The sequence below is a fragment of the Heterodontus francisci genome, chromosome 19 (genome assembly GCF_036365525.1).
Source record: "Heterodontus francisci isolate sHetFra1 chromosome 19, sHetFra1.hap1, whole genome shotgun sequence".
NCBI classification, from domain to species: domain Eukaryota; kingdom Metazoa; phylum Chordata; class Chondrichthyes; order Heterodontiformes; family Heterodontidae; genus Heterodontus; species Heterodontus francisci.
In genome coordinates this window covers 54,320,406-54,342,685 of record NC_090389.1, presented here as the reverse complement: position 1 = coordinate 54,342,685, position 22,280 = coordinate 54,320,406, and the positions used below count along the sequence as shown (strand labels likewise).

At 41.1% G+C, this 22,280-nt stretch overlaps 1 protein-coding gene across 3 annotated transcripts in view; it reads right to left on the bottom strand.

Annotated features, from left to right (window-relative positions):
* LOC137380063 (peroxisomal acyl-coenzyme A oxidase 2-like) overlaps positions 1-22,280 on the bottom strand; it is a 69,432-nt gene that overhangs the window by 28,765 nt on the left and 18,387 nt on the right. For 2 of the 3 annotated variants that reach the window (XM_068051625.1, XM_068051628.1), the window contains exons 3-9: positions 21,114-21,268; positions 20,307-20,414; positions 19,536-19,655; positions 11,264-11,379; positions 8,939-9,111; positions 7,563-7,728; positions 1,328-1,518 (exon numbers count right to left, since the gene is read on the bottom strand). In XM_068051625.1, the coding sequence (XP_067907726.1) occupies positions 1,328-1,518; positions 7,563-7,728; positions 8,939-9,111; positions 11,264-11,379; positions 19,536-19,655; positions 20,307-20,414; positions 21,114-21,268 (1,029 nt within the window). The remainder of the gene's footprint in view (positions 1-1,327; positions 1,519-7,562; positions 7,729-8,938; positions 9,112-11,263; positions 11,380-19,535; positions 19,656-20,306; positions 20,415-21,113; positions 21,269-22,280) is intronic. The other variant, XM_068051627.1, reaches the window with a different exon arrangement.

The window sequence follows — 22,280 nt, the reverse complement described above, 5'->3', positions numbered from 1 at the left end:
GAAGGTTATCGGGAATAGGTGGAAATGTGGAGTAATCAGTTCAGCCATGAACTTATTGAATGGCGGAGCAGGCTTGAGGGGTCGAGTGGCCTACTCCTGCTCCTAATTTGTATGCGAAATACAGCAAAAGTGGAAAGAGCTAATCTGTCAGGCTTAGACAAAAGGATACCACATATACTATGATTACATCGTGTCCTGTGACCAAACTATATGTGTTTTAATGAAAGATATAAATATGGGATGAGTCATGCATTCTTTGTTCCTCAAAGCTATGAATTATTTTGGATGGGAGTAATTCTTAATTCCAAATGGGTATCCTACCCTTGAGTATCATAGGTGTATTTGCTTGCTTGTAATCATTTACATGTTCGATATATCTCTAAGGTTAATTTATCTCTGGTGTCCGAATCTTTCTTAGGACTGCAGTGCAAGTTCTTTATGGTCCATCAGAGGTGCGCAAATAAGACTTGACAAATACTCTGGCAGTTACACAAGATTTTCTGAACAATAGTGAAGCATCTGAATCATACAGCTGAGATGTTTTAAAAAGGGAACATACAAATTCCATTTTATAAACCTGTTCAAAGGAGCCCTCATTCACTTGGAGAAGAAAAACATAAATATTACACGATCACTGAGACAGCATTTGATTTATGACTGCCTAAAAATTGCTGTCAGCATACAAGTTTACACAAGTAGCAATTGAGCATTACTAGGCAGCAATCTGCAAAGTCCACCATTACCTATAAATTTCCACTGATTTCTGTAAGGGCCAAATCAGACTCAAAAACTAACTCCAGCTGGGGTCGCAAGCTGTATCGACTGCTGAGGCTGGATTGAAGCTACTGATCCAAGAGCTGGGCTGAGGTTGTGGTGTCAATTGAGGGTATCTTGGAACTGGGACTGTTGTTGGGATTACAATATCAGGTTGTGGGAAATGAAGGGCATCCTGATTGCCAGACTGAGGCAGAAGCAAGCAGGAGATCTTGTGCATGGATTGGTGCAGCAAGTGCAGAATCACCTGGCTCAAATCTCAGGAAATGAAGAACCGAAGGGTCAACATAACTTTACTCCTGTAGGCTGGGGTTTATGGGTGATGTCAATTTGCCCCTGCCTAACCAACTGTGCTACAGCACATTGGGATTCCAACACACTGCATTTACAAAGGTAACTAATCTTCACAATTACCATTATGAACATTTAATATATTTTACTATAGATTTGCAAGCCAATTGACACATGTAAAAAATGAGACAAATAGATACTAGATTTGAAACAGACAATATAGAGCAATCTCATAATATTTAAAGTTGGTTTCTAGTCATACCGTGCAGTCTGCAATTGCATTACAGTGTTTTCCCCTTCATATGTACAGGAGGCTACCAACTGAGTGTAAAGAGTGGGTAAACCACTCAGCATTGAGTATCCATGGCCACCACAAGCCCTGCGACAAACTTCAACTCCAGCACTGCAGGTGTCTGATATCAAAGCTTTCATGCCTGCAGTCAAGGCATGGAGCTGCAGAGAAATAAAGAGTTGGACAAGTGTTGGTGGATTCTGTATTCTAAATTATTGAACAGTTGTCATTTCCATTTTCTTAAGCAAATATTTTATTGGCCAATATTTATCTCTCAACTGGTGGTTCAGACAATGAACTACTTTTCAAGTGTAGTAATCTAGGGGAATGCAGCAGTCAATTTGTGTAGAGACTTACAAACAGCAACACGATTAATGCCAAATAATTTGCTTTAGCAACGTTGGTTGAGGGCTAATTGCTGCTCAGGAAGACGGCCTACTTCCAGCTTTATAACATCACCCACTTCATGCGCCCGTCACAGTCCATATGCTGCTGAAACCCTCATCCATTCCTTTATCCCCTCCAGACTCAACTATTCCAATATTCTACTCGCTGTATTTTGCTTTTATTCTACTCGCTGGCTTCCCTTCTCCACTCTCTGTAAACTTCAGTTCATCTATAACTCTGCTGCCCATATCCTATCCCGTACCTGTCCTACTCACCCTGAACTCTGACCTTACTGATCTACATCGGCTCGTGGTCCCCGATGTCCCCAGTTTCCAATTTTCATCCTTATGTCTAAATTCCTATATAGCTTTGCCTCTCCCTAACCTCCTACAGACCTACAAGCCTCCTGGAACTCTGATTGCCATGATGTATCCTCCCTTTGCCCACATTTGGCAGCGTGTCTTCAGCCATATAGGCCCTGCGCTCTGCAATTCCCCTTAAAACCTCTCCACCCACTTCTCTTCCCTTAAGCGCCTCCTTAAAAATCCACCTCCTGAAAAATCCACCTCCTGGACCAAGTTTTCAGTCACCCTTTCTAATATCTACTTCTTCAGAATATTTTTCTATGTTAAAAACACCATATAAATATAAGTTGCTTTTATTATTGCTCTATGTGTCTCTATGCTGCTTCTTACTGCTCTTTATATGATTCTATCAGCCAATAAACCTGACTATTAGCTCTGAGTACACACTGGCCCAATGACATGGTATTTTCTGCCTTTCAAAGTAATGTCTTGAGCATTTCTGCTCCAGTGTTATAACTAAGGGGCAACTGTTAATCTTGTGGTACATATAAGGATACTAGTTTAATTTCATATAAGTATTAATTTGTATACAGAAACTGCCTTTTTATTTGAGCGCAAGCCCAAATGGGAATGGCCCCAACATCTGTATTAATTGTGTTATGATCACATGATTCATTAAGGAGGATTGGTCGATATAACACATGGCTGGAGAATTGGTGTAGGAGGGAGGGCATCAGATTTCTTGAGGCATTGGGTTAGGTGGGACCTGATGGGCTACAGCTTAACAGGACTGGAACTAATATCCTCGGAGGGAGATTTGCTAGTGCTGATGGGGAGGGTTTAAACTAGCTTGTCAGGGGGATGGGAACCTGAGGGGGTAGTTCAAATTGGAAGGAAGTAAAGCTGGTAACAGGAAAAAGAAAAGTAGCAAGCAACATTAGAAGGCAGGCGAAACAAAGGTGAGCATCAACTAGGCTTAGAATGCAGAATAATGTCAAGAAGACAAGGTTAAGAGCACTCTACCTGAATGCACGCAGCATTCACAACAAGGTAGATGATTTAAAGGTACAAATAGACATGACCAAGACTGGGAACTGAATATTCAAGGATATCTGACATTTAGGAAGGACAGGCAAAAAGGAAAAGGAGGTGGTGTTGCACTGATAATAAGGGATGGGATCAGTACATTAGTAAGGGAGGATCTCAGATTGGAAGACAAAATGTGGAATCTGTTTGGGTGGAGTGAAGAAACAGCAAGTGATAGCAAACATTGGTAGGAGTTGTTTTTAGGCCACTGAACAGTAGTGGTAGTGTGGGGCATGGTATTAATCAGGAGATTAGAGAAGCATGTAGCATGAGTAATACAGTAATCATGGGTGAATTCAATCCGCATCTAGACTGGGTAAACCTAATGAGAACCAATGCTGTGGAGGACAAATTTCTGGAGTGCGTTAGGGATGGTTTTTCAGAGCAGTACGTTGAGGAATTGACTAGCGAACAGGCTATTTTAGATCTAGTATTATGTAATGAGAAAGGGCTAATTAATAATCTTGTTGTAAAAGAACCTTTAGGGATGAGTGACCATAGTATGAAAGAATTTGACATTATGTTTGAAAGTGAGGTAATTCAATTTGAAGCCAGGGTGTTAAATTTGAACAAAGGAAATTATGAAGGTATGAGGGGCAAATTGGCTGAAGTGGACTGGGAAAATACATTGAAAGGTTTGACAATACACAGACAATGGATAGTCTTTAAAGAATGATTACATGGATTACAGCAACTATACATTCCTTCAAGGCACAAAAACCCCAAAAGAAAAGTCAACCGTGACTAAAAAAGGAAGTTAAGGATTGTATCAGATTAAAAGAAAAGGCCGATAAAGTTGCCAGAAATAGTAATAAACCTGAGGATATTAGCATACAGTAAAGGAGGACCAAGAAACTGACAAAGAAAGGGAGAACAGAATATGAATGTAACCTAACAGAAAACATAAAAATGGACTGTAAAAGCTTCTCTAGGTATGTAAAAAGGCAACAGTTGGCTAAGACAAATGTGGGTCCATTACAAGCAGAGTCAGGATAATTTATAATGGGGAATAGAGAAATAGCAGAGAAACTAAATGATTACTTTGTGTCTGTCTTCACTGAAGAAGATACAAGAAAGCTCCCAGAATTAGAGATCCAAGGGACGAGGGTGAATGATGAATTGAAGGAAATTAGTATTAGTAAGAAGTTTGTACTGGAGAAATTAATGGGGCTGAAGGCTGATAAGTCCCTGGGACCTGATATTCTACATCTCAGAGTGTTGAAAGAGGTAGCTACGAAGATAGTGGATGGATTGGTGATCATCTTCCAAAATTCTAGAGATTCTGGAATGGTTCCTGCAGATTGGAAGGTCGCAAATGTCACCCCACTATTTAAGAAGGGAGCGAGAGAGAAAACAGGGAACGACAGACCTGTTAGCCTTACAACAGTAGTAGGGAAAATGCTAGAATCTATTCTAAAGGATGCGATAAATGGACACCTGGATAATAGTGATATGATTGGGCATAGTCAACATTGATTTATGAATGGGAAATCATGTTTGAAGAACCTGGAGTTTTTTGAGGATGTTACAAACAGAATTGATAAAGGGGAGTTGGTGGATGTAGTATACTTGGATTTTCGGAAGGCTTTTGATAAGGTCCCCCATAGGAGGTTGGTTAGCAAAATTAAAGCACATGGGATAGGAGGTAATATACTGGCATGGATTAAGGATTGGTTAAGAGGCAGAAAACAGAGAGTAGGAATAAATGGGTCATTCTTGTGTTGGCAGGCCGTGACTAGGCGGGTACCGCAAGGATCAGTACTTGGACCCCAGCTGTTCACAATATATCAATGATTTGGATGTGGGGACCAAATGTAATGTTTCCAAGTTCACAGATGACACAAAACTAGGTGGGAATGAGTTGTGAGGAGGATGCAGAGAGGTTTCAAGGGGATTTGAACAGGCTAAATAAGTGGGCAAGAACGTGGCAGATGGAATATAATGTGGAAAAATATGAGGTTATCCACTTTAGTAGGAGGAATAGATGTGTCGATGTACAAAGGGACCTGGGTGTCCATGTCATTGAAAGCTAACTTGCAGCAAGCAATTAGGAAGGCTAATGGTATGTTAGCCTTTATCGCAAGAGAATTTGAGTACAGGAGTAGTGAAGTCTTGTTTCAATTGTATAGAACCTTGGTTAGACCGCACCTGGAGTACTGTGTGCAGTTTTGGTTCTCTTACCTCAGGAAGGATATTATTGCCATAAAGGGAGTGCAACAAAGGTTCACCAGACTTGTTCCCGCGATGGAGGGACTGTCCGATGAAGAGAAATTGGGGAAACTGGGCCTGTATTCTCTAGAGTTTTGAAGAGTGAGAGGTGATCTCATTGAAATCTACAAAATACTTAAAAGGGATAGACAGGGTAGATGCAGGTAAGATGTTTTCCCTGATTGGGGAGTCTAGAACCAGGGGACACAATTTCAAAATAAGGGGGAAGCCACTTAGGAACGAGATTAGGAGAAATTTCTTTACTCAGAGGGTTGTGAATCTTTGGAATTCTCTACTCCAGAGGGCTGCGGAAACTCAGTCACTGAGTATGTTGAAAGCAGAGATTGACAGATTTCTAAATACCAATGACATAAAGGGATATGTGGATAGTGTGGGAAAAAGTGGATGATCAGCCATGGTCGTGTTGAATGGCGGAGCGGGCTCGATGGGCTGAATGGCCTACTCCTATGTTCTTATGTTCATGGTTTATATTAGTTTTCTAGAGGTAACTTATAATTTGGGAATTGATTTTTTTGAATGCAAGACAAGGAGTTGGCTTTTGGAAAAGTCAGTTGGCTTTCAGAAAACTGATGGCTTTGCTAACAGCTGGACTCAGGAACCAGGTGTGTTTCTGTTTTGAAGCAGGCCCATGCTTAAACTGGGAAAACCAGCTTCGTGAGGTGTTCAAGGTGAACTAGAGGATTTTCAACAGCAGGATTCACTATAAAGGAGGGTTTTTGCTCATGTTATTCAGAGTATAACACAGCTAAAATCCTAGAAACGAAGTCCAAGAAATATTAAAATATTCAATACATATTTTTGTCAGGTCGCAAAGACTGAGAGGTTAAAGATTCTGAGATGCAGTTGAAGAGAAAAAAGGACCAAGAAATAAAAACAGATTAGATCTGTACACCATAACATTCTGAAATTAAATTTACTGGTGATCTTTCCAGATTTTGAATTTAATAATGTTGCTAGTTTATTAAACTATCTACAGAGTTTCATATTAACTGCTCAAAAGGAATCATCTGATCCCTCAGTCTCTGTATTCTGCCCATCACACTGGGAGATGAAAACTGATACTATTAAGCACTTTCAGACTCTAAACTTTCATCTTTTCTGAGATAAGATTGAAAAGCGTGGTCAATGCCATCTCCTTTAGGGAACTGATTCCTCGTGCATAAATGACTTCAACTTTGCAAAGCTCCAATGATGGGTAAAAAAATCTTTTTTCTTTAACCAGCAGAATGAAGTTGATGCATCACAGCAATTTAAGTCTCTTTTACTTTACCCAGAAATGCTGCTGTTTAATATGTCTAAAATGAATAGGCTATGCATTCTTTTCAGATATTTTCCAACACTTCTACAGTTAATGTCAGCTTGGCTTAGTGGCAGCAGTTCTGCCTCTAAGTCAGAAGGCCAGGGGTTTCAAGTCCCACTCCAGGACTTTAAAAAAAAAATCCATTCATGGGATGTGCCAGCATTTATTGCCCATCCCTAATTGCCCTTGAACTGAGTTGCTTGCTACACCATCTCAGAGGGCATTTATGAGTCAATCACATTCCTGTGCATCTGGAGTCACATGTCAGCCAGACCAGGTATGGAAGGCAGATTTCCTTCCCTAAAGGACATTAGTGAACCAGACTGGTTTTTACAACAATCAACAATGGTTTCATGGTCATCATTAGACTAGCTTTTTAATTCCAGATTTATTAACTGAATTCAAATTTCACCATCTGCTATGGTGGGATTTGAACCCATATCCCTAGAGCACTAGCCTGGGCTGCTGGACTACTAGTCCAGTGACATTACCACTACCCCACTGCCTCCCCTCTACTCCAGGACTTGAGCACATAATCCAGTTTGACACTTTAGTGCAGTACTAAAATAACACTAACCCTCCAGTGATAATTGTAGTAAAAATGCTATTTCACCTATGTGGAGTCACCATAAGCCATGAGCACTATAATATATTGTACATTACTTAGCATCAAACAGCATATTGGCTCATGCACCACAAGCAGTGCTTCTGGAAATCAGCCACAGATCATATACAATAGCAGATAAGTGATGGTATTGCTTATACTTTTCCTATCAATTCTTTTAAAGGACAGTCCTGCAAATGAAGTTGTTTCAGCCCTCATTATTGCTCGGAGAAGACGTTGGTATGCCTGTAAAATCCTAAATTTGTCTGTTAGCATTAAGATGAATTATCTTACCTCAGACAGCAATGAGTCCTTTCCCTTGGTTTTGATCTGTACCTTCACTTGGTTGCAAAAAGCTTCCAAGGTTGAGGCCATGAAATGAAAGGCAAAAGTTGTTGCTAGCTGAGGAAGAAGCTTCTGTTGCTGGGTCTGGTAGTCTAGAATTTTTGCTTCCATTTCACTAAGGGCAGATCAAAACTTCAAAATCATTATTCTCAAAGCTCAATGTTAATACACAAGTTGAATCAGCCCACATATTATCTGTCCTTTTAACTGGTTAATCTTTGACAAAGCTTTATTTTTGTTAGAGGTTTTCCTACAGGAACTGGTTCCCTTTTCTCAATAAAAGCATTATTTTGTGACAATTCAGTTAAGTGATGCCTTGCTAATAGGAACATTAGTTAAAACTCAGGACTTGCTGCAGTGAAAAAAAAGAATATAAGTAATAGCAGAGGGATGGAGTAGAATCTAAATAGGTTGTACTATTACTGTATAAGATGTTGGTCAGACCCCACTTGGTGTACTGCATCCAGTTATCACCAGATTGCAGGATGGATTTTGTCTATGAAAGAGTACAAAGATGGGCAACCAAGATGATTCTGCGTACAAGGAACATAGATATCAGGAAAGGTTACAAAAATTAGGCTTATTTTCTTTGAAAAAGAGGAGGATTTGTGCCAACGTAATTGAAGTTCTTCATATTATGGAGATGACTGTTGAAAATGAACAAGCCATAGAGTTCAGTTTGGTTAAGGGTTCAAATACAACAGCACACAATTAAAAATTAAGAATTTAAGAGTAAGAAAGAATGCCAGGTCGAACTCTTTTTCACGAAGTGTAATAGACTTGTGGAATAAGGTATAGAGAAAAGCTTTCAAGCAGTGTAACTGGCATCAAGACAATTAGATACATTTCAGGAACGAAAAGGGATCAAAGGATATGGTGAGAAAGTATGTAAGTGGATTTATCCATCAGCCAAACAGTGAGTTTGTTGAAATAAAAGGAAAATACTGCAGATGCTGGAAATCTGAAACAAAAACAAGAAATGCTGGAATCACTCAGCAGGTCTGGCAGCATCTGTGGAAAGAGAAGCAGAGTTAACGTTTCGGGTCAGTGACCCTTCTTCGGAACTCATGATCTTTTCTGGTCTTAAAAATACTTACATTCTTTCAGTGATTATCACTGAAACATACTGTTCAGAGATTTTTTCTGTATTTCCAACAAAACAGCTTTCAGATCAAAAATCTGACAAAGTTCCCACAGTTGTGTTACTTTTAGTTTGGAAATAAAACCTGCAGCAATAAAAACACTTTAAAGAAAAGCCAACAAACAAATAAGCAAACCCATTCTTTCCCTACAATATTTACTAAATCACATTAAATTGGACATACCCAGGCTTTAATTTTGACTGCCGTCTCACAACAGAATATCGAATAGCAATAACACAGGCTTTAGAAAGAGCAGCCACCATATGTCTCGATAATATCCACACACGAGTAAACACCATAGTGATGTAATTGATTGTGTCAGATCCTCGCTTAAGATAGCTGCCATCTGAAGTAACCTGGAATGTCATTAATGCAAAACTGGTATTTCTAATTCAGTAAAGTGCAACAAGGAGCTATCAACAGTCTGAAATACAGAACATTGTACCATGTGATGAAATATACATATTATTTACATTCTACAGGACAGGACTGGCATATCGCCAGGGTAGCAGTATTTAGTGGAGGCTTTAGAACTGAAACTTAAAGCTGCTTTTAGCATGTGCACATTCAGCATGAGTTACTGTCCTCACCATTTGTACAGGTTCAGAACAGTAACACCCAAAACATTATTCTATCTTCCTCTTTTCACAAGAGAGACTCTAATGAGCTCCCCATGACATTCAAAGCATTGCAACTGCCAAATGCCCCCCCCCCCCCCCAACGGGCTGACAGCCAAGGCTAAAGTGACTCTCCAGCATATCCACGACTTACAATATGTCAACAACTGTGTAGTTGTGCCCCACAATACAAGTGACATTCAGACTACCCTTGACCTCTTCAACTCCACATATAAAAAGGTTGGTCTCTCACTCAACATCAGCAAGACCAAATCCTCCACCAGCCCTCCCCCAGACAGGCATCTACACCTCCAGCTACTGATATTAATAAGAAAACTTAGAAGTTGTTGAACACTCCTCATATCTCAGCAGCTGCCTTTCTCGAACGCTCAACAAAGTGAAGAGGATCAGCTGTGCTAGCACAGCCTTCCAAATATTGTACAACTGGGTCTTCAACAACAGAGATTGCCAAAAGAGGACAAAGGCTTTACTCTACAATGCTTTTGCTGTCACTACCCTTCTATATGGCAGAGAGATTTGGGTCAGCTACCAATGGCACGTCCGGGCGCTGGAGAATTTCCACCAGCGGCATCGCCACAGGATACTGAAAGGTCATGTGGGAAGACAGGTGAACAAACTCCAGCATCCTCACTGAAGCTAATTCCGACAGCATCGCTAGCATGATTATGTAAAATCAGTTCCGCTGGTCTGGACACTGTATCCACATGCCAAATAATCGACTTCCGAAGCAGATCCCCTTCTCATAACTTAAGGACAGCACCTAATTTCAAGGAGGGCAGAGAAAACATTTTAAGGACACCGTGAAGGCCTCATTGATAAGAGGACAAATTGACCGACATTGGTGCTCAGGAGGAACTTGCCACAAAGCGTACCATGTGGCATTGCCTCATCCACCAAGTATCAACACAGTCGGAAACTGACTGCATAAACTCTGCTGCAGAGAAGTGATAAAAGCGGAAGTAAAGAGCAGAGCCCTGGCTTCAGAACACCCCTTCCTCAGGGCATCGCCTGTCCTCTCTGCCCAAAGACCTATGGCTCCAGAATTGGCTTACTGAATCACCTGATGACACACAAATCATGAAGCCTGGCAGATGGCATCCTCGTTTCAAGGGACTAATATTACAACTATCTACAGGATTCACTGCAGCAACCTGCGAAAGCTTCTTCGACAACATCTCCAAAAATGGGCAACTTCTATCACCTAAAAGGACAAGGGCAGTAGACTCATGAGGACGCCATCATCTCCAAGGTCCCCTCCACGTCACACACCATTCTGATTTGGATATATATCACCAGTCCTTAATCGTCGTTGGGTCAAAATCCTGAAACTCCTTACCTAATAGCATTGTGGGAGCACTTTCATCACAAAGACTGCTGCAGTTCAAGAAAGAGGCCCACCATCACCAGAATGAATTTTCAAAAAACCTCAGATAATAATGGATCAGCTATGCATTTCAAGTATTTTCAGCTTTTATTTGGAGATTTTCTGCATTCATAGTTTCTCCTACCTATATAGCCTGTATTTTATTTTATAAAGATATAAATTGTTCATTTTACTTTCAGATTTCTCAGAAACATATATTTGCACAATGCTCTGTGCACTTACAGGTAAATATTGCACACTCTTAGTCTGTTAGAAAGACAATTAACAAAGTGGACTTTTAAACAAGAAGAACTCACTCCCCAACAGCTCTGTGGGTGTCCCTACAGCACATGGACTCCAGCGGTCCAAGAAGGCAGCTCATCACCACCTTCTCAAGGACAATAAATACTGGCCTTTCCAGTTATGCTCACATCTCATGAACAAATTTTTTTAAAAGATTATTGAAAAACCCCAGTTAAGAATTTATGCTGAGAACCAGTTATTTACCTCACTGTATCTGCTCAGCATATTTTCCCTGGGGACGTGAACATTTTGCAACATTAAATATCCATTGTCAATGTGATTGAAGGCCATCTTTGGTCCAATATCTCCAATTTTGATACCTGGAACCACATTTAAAAAATACATTAGCAATAGCATCTGTTTACCATAGTTCGCGGCATATAAGTCAACCTTTGAAGCCTCCAAACACAGGGGTTGACTTAGATGCCGAACATAAAATGCGATCTGCCGGTGTGGGAGGTCGCCATTTTGAAATGTGAAAAAACTCACTGGTAATTCATATTAATGTGGCATGCTATATTGAATAAGTTAATTCTACAAAGATATCTGGAACCAGAATCAAGGCATTTTAAAAACAGTCAAATTCATTGTCTTTGGCATCCAACGCAAAGAGGTCATTGGATTCATTCTGAATCACTTTGGCTATGGCATCATCGTAAGGAACCAACTCTGGATCAGATGTGGCGCTTTCAGTTTCGTAATCATCCCGCCACAACAAATCATCTTCCTCTCCATCAATTGAATGGGATATTCCGCATTTTTTGAACGATCTGATGACAGTTTGTACACTAATAGCATGCCACGATTTGAAGATGAAACTACATAAAACATCAAGCAGGGCAATGCACATATTTCCACTCTTTGTGAAGGTTTTTTCCTCCATCAACCATACATCTATTCCATTTGGCACGAACATGATCCTTGAATGGCTTGTTGATGCACACATCCAAAGGTTGAACTATGGACTTTAGACCGCTGGTATAACTGCAATGTGGGTGTTATTACTTTGCAGGCACCTCTTGATCTATCAGTTATATGTGAACTGAACATGTCCCACACTAATAAGCTGCATTCTTTACGCAGGCCACTGGGATGCCTATTCCACACATTATTGATCCATATCTTCACTCCATCCTCATCCATCCAATCGTTGTCATGGACATGCATAAAAGCTCCTGCAGGGAACATGATGTTCAGCATAGTTTTACATTTGAAAATGATCATAGGCTTTAATTTCATTCCATCGGCCATGCAGGCTGGTACCACCTTGAATCTTGCCTTCTCGTGTCCTGTAGTTTTCACAAAACTGTTTTTGAACCTTTCCACTCCACAGTTCAATTGCTGGGCATATCAAAATTCATGGGCGTTTCACCATGTTGCCAATGTGGCATAATGCGTACTTGTGTTTTTGCCGCTGTCTGATGAATTGCTGGAAACTGGTAATTTTGGCATTGAGGCCTTTGGTAGTCTCTGAACAATCATGGTCTTCTACCGCAGCACTAAACATTTTTGTTACATAAAGCAGCTACACCAACTAGCTGTTGCTCTGAAATCTTTGCTGGACTCAGGGTTTGATTTGGCCCACTTAAGTGCTTATACTTGCATTGCATTTCTGATGACCATGTAACCATTCTGATGATTTTTCAGGACCCATTCCAATACATGCTTCTCAAGGTCAGGACAGTGACTGGTCCTGTTCTCATGGAGCATTTGGTCTTGGACATCTTCTTCAGGGTGGATTCCTTCTTCTATTCTCACTAGTTTTTCACTAACAGTGAATTCCCTTGCTGCAGCACAGTTATTTGACGAGTTAGCAAATGTTACGACTTTCAGCATGAAACCAGCTTCATACTTCATTCATTTTGCTGGAGGACCCATTTCTCTTCGTTATTTGCCATGCGGGATCTGCTCTGCGTGGGCGTGTCTTGACAACACCGCCCATATCACCTGCTGATCCCTTACGCCCAGTTAAGGTAAGTAAAACATGCATTTGGGGGTGAAAATTTGAGGCTAACTACTAATGCGAATATAGCATGTTGTGGCTGAAGTGGGGGGGGGTTCGACTTATATGCTGAGTATATGCAAAAAATATGACTTTTGCGGCTGGAAAAGAGGTGTGGTCTTAGATGCCGGGTCCACTTATACACCACAATCTATGGTATTTCTTTTTATTCATTCACAGGATGTAGCCATTGCTGGTAAGGCTATCATTTATTGCCCATCCCCAATTGTCATAGTGAGCCACCTTCTTGAATACAATACAAATGAGTATCTTGCTAGGCCAGTTCAGTGGGCACTTGAGTCAACCACATTACTGTGGGTCTGGAGTCACATATAGGCGAAGCAGCTAAGTGTAGCAGATTTCCTTCCCGAAAGGACATTACTGATCCAGATGTGTTTTTAATGACAATTTGGTAATTTCGTGGTCACCATTACTGATGCTAGCTTTTTATTCCAGATTTTATTCAATTAACTGAATTTAAATTCCCTAGGGAGGGGGTTGCCCATATTCAGAAAGCTGACAAAAAAGATGTAGAAAACTAAAAACCCAATTAATGTTCTACAACCCCATAAAGGCTATTACGACCAGGTGAGGAAGATGTCAAGGGATCCCTCCCAGCCTTCACCTGGTCTTACCCTAACAGGGTTTAATTTTAAACACACCATGTTTTTAGCTCCCCCTGGGTGAATCCTTGTTCACCACTTTCCAATTATGAGGCAAAGAAACCAGCACAAACAGGCTCTCTTATGTTTAAAGAAGAAAAGTTGAAATTTATTAAACTTAACCTCTAATTCGGTTAACGCCTACAGACACACGACACGCCCACACTAGCATGCATACGAACACACATGCAAATAGAGATAGAAAAGAGAAGAAAAATGAAGGGGAAAAATTTGAGGCAATATCTGAAGAGTTGTTGTTATGGTTCTTCAAACTCACTGTATAGTCCTTGATTGTAGGTAGACCTTGCTTTTCGTTGGGGCCCAGTATTCTTCTTAAACCTTGTTCGCTGTAGGAGACTTTTCTCTCTTGGGGTTCATGTGTCCTCAGTGGATTCAGAGGCTTGTGAGAAAGAGTTGGGAGCAGACAGGAGAGATATCTTCTCAGTCCAGGAGCAAACAGACACTCGGAGTTCAAACTCTGTGGCCAGTTCAAAAGAAAACCCTGGAACAGCTGGATAGTCATGTGATCAGCTGATCTAACCAGTCCTGACCCTTGTGGATTGTATCCTCCTCAGCAGGCCCTGGAATGCACTTCCTCACCTTCAATGTCTGTTAGCATATAAATGTTTTTTCCAGCCACGGCTGATCTGTTTAACAAGTCATTTCCTCACTCCACAACATTTAAAAATCAATGTTCAGGACAAAGTTGATGTTCCTTATTCTTGGCAGGTGGGGGCCTAGCATGACACCTCCATACCCAGTGGAATGAAATGCAATTTGAGAAAAGCGCATTTCATTAAAAGGGCAGAGAGAAAATACAAGATACAGAAAAACAAACATGCATTTCTCTCATTCATTCACAAATCCGGCACAAACTTATTAAAACTGCCCCTTTTTTGGCATTCCGATAAACATGTGGTTCTTGGGGAAGTTTTTTTTTCAGTTTGCCGATTTTCATGGTTAGATTTAATTAGCCCTAAGTTGGAATTTTTGTTCAGGAGAGTAAGTAGGGGGCAGGTCTATCCTGAACTCTCTTTCTGTGCTTTGCTGAGTCATGCAAAGGCTTTTGATTTTAGGGGGAATGGGTTCCCTTTTCCTCTGACTGCGGGGGAGGATTCTTTGTTAATCTTCCCTTTGTTCTCTGGGACACTCCCGCCTACAGATATGTGTGCAGACTCTAGTGCACTCCCATGTGCCACATCGACTAGTCGTGCCCTCTAGAGGTCTTTCTTTGTCTCTGCAGGTTCCTGTAAATGCCGTTAGCAACTCTGGTGGGGTGCTTCTCATGTCTGCATTTACATAGGAGGATGTGGGGTCTAAATTTGCACATTTTACAGGGTTGGCTGACCGGACACTAGGGGTTTTCATCTGAGATTCCTCCCTGACTTCCTGTAACCTGCCCTCTTGGTCACTTTTTCCCTTTCCCTGTCTAACCGTTTGCCAGCCTTGTGCCTGTCTATCCCCTTCTGTTCTCGGCGGGGGTCCCTTATAGTTCACCAGCCCTCTGCTGGAGGGTCCTCCTAACACCAGTACAGGACTTCAGGGTGCAGGTTGCACTGTAGGCTGAGGTTTCCCCTCAACCTGGCACATGTGGCAACTCCTGCAGTACTCCACCACATCTTTGTGGTGTTTTGGCCAGTCAAACCGCTGTCTTACGCGGGCTTTGCTCTTTCATATACTGGCACGTATACCCACCGTAGTCTCGTGGGCCCTTAATATTTTTCTCTGGTATCTCTGCAACACCACTAACTGGTGAACTACTGTCCACTCCTTGCTCTCAGGTCTGTGAGGAGAACTCCATTTCCTCATCAGCACCTCATTCTTTAAAAAGTAGAGATCAGGGACTTCCTCTGCTTCACTTTCAGACTGCGCAGCATGTGCTAACTCTCGCAATTCTGGGTTGGCTCGGTGAGCCTCAGCTAGGGAAAATCCATTTAATTCACTCCCTGGGTCTCCTAACTTCCCAAAGAAAGTCTCGGACAGACTGACCTGGTCATCTGCCTGCAGTGCTAATTCAGTCTCCTCTGGGGAAGCTGGTTTGATCATGGCCTGATCCACTACACATTCAGGGAAACTGCAGGGGTCCGTCTCTTGCCACCACTCTGTCTCTCTGACCTCCTGCAGTCTTTCTTTCACTACTGGGGGAGCTACCACCTTTACCCCCGCCAGGACATTACCTAGGAGCAGGTCAACCCCATCCACAGGCAAAATAGGGACAATCCCTACGGTCACCGGTCCCAAACCTAGGTCGCACTCCAGGTGCACCAGGTGTGCAGGTACAGGCATACACTGCCCTCCAGTACCATTCACCACCATTCTGGTGTTCACTACACTCTCTGGGGGAAAGGTCAGGCCGTTTCCCACTAACAGGGATCTAGTGACCCCTGTGTCCCTGAGAATTACTATGGGCTTGCTTGCCTCACTCGAGGGGTATGGGTTTACTTTCCCTTCAAACACAAAACCCTGATAACCTTCAGAAATCCTATTAAATGTTCCTGCACTCGCAGCCGTAAGCTTCCTGGGTCTTACTCTTACTGTAGTTAAAGTCACAGCTTGCTCTGCTGTGCTTTCCATCAGGTTCCTGTCTTCATTGAGCGGGTGTGCCCTGATTAACTCTTACCGGTTTTCCCTTTAGTTTCCAGCGATTAGCTTTTAAATGCCCTGCCTGATTACAATGGAAGCACACAGGTCTCCAGGTCTCATTCCTGCTCACAGCATCTTCCCTTTCGGCTAGAGGAGGGACCCCTGTGTCTCCTGCTTCTCTTTCTCTCCCTGCATTGCTTGGGCTCTTATCACTTTCCCACCCTTTGTCCTTTTCGGATTTGTGGGGGGTGATTAGGAAAGGTTCTCCCCTGGGAAACCGACTTATAAATTAAAGCAAACTCATCAGCCAGAACGGCCGCTTTCCGGGCTCTGTGGAACCGCTGCTCCTCTACATGGGTCTTTATTGAGAGTGGGAATATTTAAATTCCTCTAACAGAATTGCTTCTCTGACAGTCTCATAGCTGAGCTGGATTTTAAGAGCCCTCAGCCACTGGTCAAAAGCCAGCTGCTTACTTCTTTTAAACTCCAGATACGTTTGATTCGCTTGCTTCTTGAGGGTTCTAAACTTTTGGCGATAGGCTTCAGGTACCAATTCATATGCTCCGAGGATAGCACTTTTTGTCAGTTCATAATTTAATTCCTTGGCAACAGGGAATAAACCTCATGGGTTTTTCCAGTTCGCTTCCTTTGCAGTAAAAGAGGCCAGGTCTTAGCTGGCTGTTTTAGCTGCCTTGCCAGTTTCTCAAAGGACACAAAATGTTTTTCTTCTACCTCCTCCTCAATGAATTTTGGAATTAGTCAAGCTAGTTTTAATAATTCTGTACCCAGCCCTGAATTATGCTCCTCTATACTGGCCATGCTTTCACTGGGGTTACTCTGTCACCCCCTAGTTAACTCAAGTCACTTCAGCTCTCTTTCTTCGCATTCTTTCTGGATAATTCTTTCTCTCCCTCTCTCTCGTTCCTTCTCCCATCTTTCATTTTCTTCACATTCCTTCTGGAAGGCTCTTTCTTTCTCCCTCTCTCTTTCCTCAAATTCAAGTTTCCTCTGTTCCAATTGTACCTTTTCTAACAATACCCTGTCGGTGGTGTCTGCTTCTAACCCTGTTCCTGCTTCATCAGATTCAAGGGAAAAATGGTTGGCCACTAGTCTTGCCACGTACAATGATCTCACACTACTCAGCCATTTTCCTCAGCTCCTCCACAGACAGTGCTTTTAACTTATCCCAAGTTACTTCACCCTAGCTTGGGGAGCTACTAGTTTCAGTTGCAGAGATGTTTGTATTCAAGCACACACAACCACAAAAAAACCTGTATTGAAATCTTGCTCTTTTTTTTTGATTGGGAACAACTTGGCTTCCCACTTCCAATTTCACTTGTTTGTCTGTGGGTCAATTCCAGACACTAGCATCCAAATTTCTGTTACGACCAGGTGGGAAATGTGTCTAGGGGTCCCTCTCAGCCTTCACCTGGTCTTACCCTAACAGGGTTTAATTTTAAACACACCATGTTTTTAGCTCCCCCTTGGTGAATCCTTGTTCACTGCTTTCCAATTATAAGGCAAAGAAACCAGCATAAACAGACCTTCTTATCTTTAAAGAAGAAAAGTTGAAGTTTATTAAACTTGAACTTTAACTCTAATTCGGTTGACACCTACAGATACATGACACACCCCTCGCTAGCATGCATACGCAACACACACATGCAAATAGAGACAGAAAAAAGAAGAAAAATAAAGTGGAAAGTTTGAGGCAATATCTGAAGAGTTGTTGTTATGGTTCTTCAAGCTCACTGTAGAGTCCTTGATTGTAGGTAGATCTTGCTTTTCGTTGGGGCCCCAGTATTCTTCTTAAACCTTGTTTGCTGTAGGGGGTTCATGTCTCTTCAGTGGATTCAGAGGCTTGAGAGAAAGAGTTGGGAGCAGACAGGAGAGAGATCTTCTCAGTCCAGGAGCAAACAGACACTCGGAGTTCAAACTCTGTGGCCAGTTCAAAAGAAAACCCTGCAACAGCCAGGTATTCAAGTGACCAGCTGGCCTAACCAGTCCTGGCCCTTGTGGATTGTATCCTCCTCAGCAGGCCCTGGAATGCAATTCCTCACCTTCGATTTCTGTTAGTATGTAAAAAGAAATTTCCAGGCACGACTGATCTGTTTAACAAGTCATTTCCTCGCTCCAACAACAGTTAAAAATCAATGTTCATAACAAAATTGATGTGCCTCATTCTTGGCAGGTGGGGGCCTAGCGTGACAAGGGTAATAAACCCTTCTGTTCCGTATAAGATAGTGGAATCAATTATCAGGAATAAATTTGAGGATCATCTGTGGAATAATTATCTAGTTAACAGCATTTAGCAAGGATTTGGAAGCCTCCTCTACTTCTCTGCAGGAAAAAAAACAATCCAAGTGGTCTGTGATACACTTGAAGTGCCATGACCTACAAGGCTACAGACCAAGAAAGTAATAAAGAAAGCTAATGGAATGCTATCCTTTATTACGAGAGGAATTGAAAATAGAAGTAAGGATGTTATGCTTCAGTTATACAGGGCATTGGTGAGACCACATCTCAAATACTGTGTGCAGTTTTAGTCTCCTTATTTAAGGATGTAAATGCGTTGGAGGCGATTCACAGGAGGTTTACTAGATTGATACCTGGAATGAGCGGGTATGAAAGGAGACCCAGAAAGGAAATATTTAAATATTTTAACAATTTACATGACAGCTCCACAGAGATATCCTACTCACCGGCATGGGTTAAACCAGGAAGTGAGCCACTTTTTGAGGCTTCACCACCCCCCCATGCACCCTTGAACCCCCTTGACAGTTAAAATTCTGCCCACTGTGTACCCTCAAAGTGCTATTTTAGTCATAGACCTAGAACAATGTTTGTTATTGCAAACTAAATCCGAACGGAAGTATTCAAATTTCTTTTGTTTGCAGTGAAATATGCAGCTGTGCTGGTGAGAAAATGGCCTCATGTGGCCCAGTAGGTATTTCCTACTAGAATGAAGAACAGCAATGCTCATGTTTAATCCAAAAAATTCAACTGCAATATTGGGAACTATATATGCATTACCACTACTTTGTGGCTTTGTGCCCTACTTATATTGTTCCCAAGTGTTACATGGTCCAGCACATTCCAAATTTATTTGCATTATAATGACAATAATGCTTCATTATAACCCATCCTTCCCAGAATAAAACAAGGCAAGCTTCATTGTGCTGAAAAGCCTTTCAAGGTGTCAGGAAATGAACACAAAACAGCATGTTACCTGGCAATGCAGAATGGTCCACCAGGCTGCGGATCTGAACTACAAAGGCATGCATCCCATGGCACGTCCCCTGGGTATATAGCTGAGCCAAGACCACAGCGTGATTTGACGACCTACCCACTGACAGCAGGAAATACAGATTTTCAGTCAATTTATACCACTACACTGTTTGCCTCAGACAAAAGGCATCTCACCCTTAGCCTTCCTGTTAATTTTAATAACTCGCTGGATTTATACATTAAATGTCCATTAAACTTGCCATAGAAAGTTACATCTAATAATTAAGAATGTAAATACCCTTTTAACAGTGTGATAATTGATAATCCAATGCTAAACAATCTCTCTAGCCCAGAAAAGGAACAATATAATTAGTTCAATCTCTTTTCTGCATGTAGTCATTTGTTGCTGATGATAAAAATGTAAAATTTTATTTTTTTTCTTCCTATCTCGCCTCTCTTTATCAATCTAATTCTTTCTCTCTCTCTCTTTAATTCTCTCTGTATCTGATTAGTCTCCAATTCACCCTCCTCTGTTCCTTTTTCTTTCTCAATTCTTAAATCTTATTAGTTAAATAAATTAACTCTGTTTCTCTCTCCACAGATGCTGCCAGACTTGCTGAGTATTTCCAGCACTTTCTGTTTTTATTTCAGATTTCCAGCACCCACAGTATTTTGTTTTTACTCAACTCAAAATAATTTTATGATCAAATTCAACAATAGATAGAAACAAATAGCTTGTAAGTCTAGTGAGTAGTATATTTCAGAGGCTTACAGTCACCAGGCCACCACTTTATTGAGGTCAGTTTTGGTGTGTTAAGGATGAAGTCCTGGCTGGAATTGTCGAAGGATGCCGTTGTCTCTAGTCCTCGAAGATACGTGCCTTAAAATGAACAACAGGTATACTGATTCAAACATGGAGAAGGTGAAACGTTCAAGAGATTACAGCTGGAAACAAAAAAATTTAACTGATTTATTGCCAAATGGCAACTCTGCTTTTTGGTTGTTGTCACTTATACAAATTGCATATTTAATATCAGATTCAGCTAATGTGCTTGTCTCAGGTTTAGCAGCATTGTCAAGTTCAGTTAGTAATAAAGCACTGCCCAACATCGTTTCTGTTCATACACAGATTCTGAACTGAAAACTATGCTTGCCTGATTGAAACACAGCAACTATCCGAATACCTCAACTACAATAAATGTCTTGTTAACCAGCCAGATATCAGCTACTGGTGCAGACTACTATTAAATTAGCCTGTAATTTGTTCTTAAACTGATCGTTCCTTTTCTGAAAATGATTAATTAACAATGTGAATTTAATTGAATGACTGCAGAACCAAGATCAGAATTCACTGTGTGGGGTTTACAATATAAACTGCTACCTCTGATTTTGGCTTTAGTATGTTGGAGAACCAATGCTCCACTTAGCAGCTGATTTTCTTGTAAAACTAAAAGCCCATTTAACAGTGGTGTGACCTGGAGTTTGATTTTGTAAAATTTTAAAGCATAAACAAAATGGTACAATATAATTGGGCTGGAAAACAGTGTTCAAATATTAGTATATCAAATTGTCCACTTGCCATGGCCTAGCTCTGTTTGAGCATATGCTCCAATAATCTGGTAATTCTTAGCCAGTGGAACCCACTTAGCGATCTGTGCATCTGTTCCCAGTTCTGTGATGGTTGGTATAAAGACTTCACTGTGAATCTGAAAAGCCACATTTCGTCCCAGAGCCCTAAAGCCAGGTAGAAGCACAGTTACTGTTCACTGTTAATGACACTTGTTTTGATTTTTTTCTGTGTAAAACAAATACATCACACTGGTGCAATCTCATTACAGCTATTAGAACACCTTATATTCTGACATTACCAATTATCATTGGCTTTTTTTGTTGTATTATGCACTCAGTTATTCTATTGTCCTACTGAATGTCATTTGCAATTATGCAATTTCCTTCTTTGTGATGTTTGGATATGGTTGATTTTACCATTGATTACCAGTTTGATTGAAAGGCTTGTTGGGGAACCACTGCACTGGAAGGTACCCCTCTGTTTCCTAGTAACATTAATAGAAGGAATAGGTTTTAAATAAAGGACTGTGAGATCTAGTCCCTAGCTTTGAACAATAATAAAAAAAAAGGTGGTCAGTTTCCAGTTGGAAGTATCCTGGAAGAAAGATAATGCCAAAAATAAGCAAGTCAGCCTGCTAAAGGAACAAAGTACTTGATATGTTTTGCTCATATTTTCACAGAGAGAAATTTACTTTGCCTATTACTCTGGATGCTCACTCGCTGTCTGTGAAATAAAGCAGCATAAAGATTCATATCTGGCTTTGTTTCACCAAGTCTTCAATTTACTAGGGATAAGTTTGGAGGATGTGAACAAGAGTAACAGGGGAGAAATCAGATTTCTGGACATAATAGGAAAACAAGGAGATGGCAGATGAATTGAACAGGTATTTTGCATCGGTCATCACCAAAGAGAATACAAGTACCATCACAGAAATAGCTGTAAATCCGGAAATGGGAGCAAGGAACTCAAGAAAATTACAATCATCAGGGAGTGGTAGTGAACAAATTGTTGGAGCTGCGGGCTGACAATTCCCCGGGTCCTGATGGACATCATCCTAGAGTCTTAAAAGAAGTGACTAGTGAGATAGTTGATACGTTGGTTTTAATTTTCCAAAATTTTCTAGATTTGGGGAAGGTTCCATTAGATTGGAAAATTGCCAATGTAACTCCTTTATTC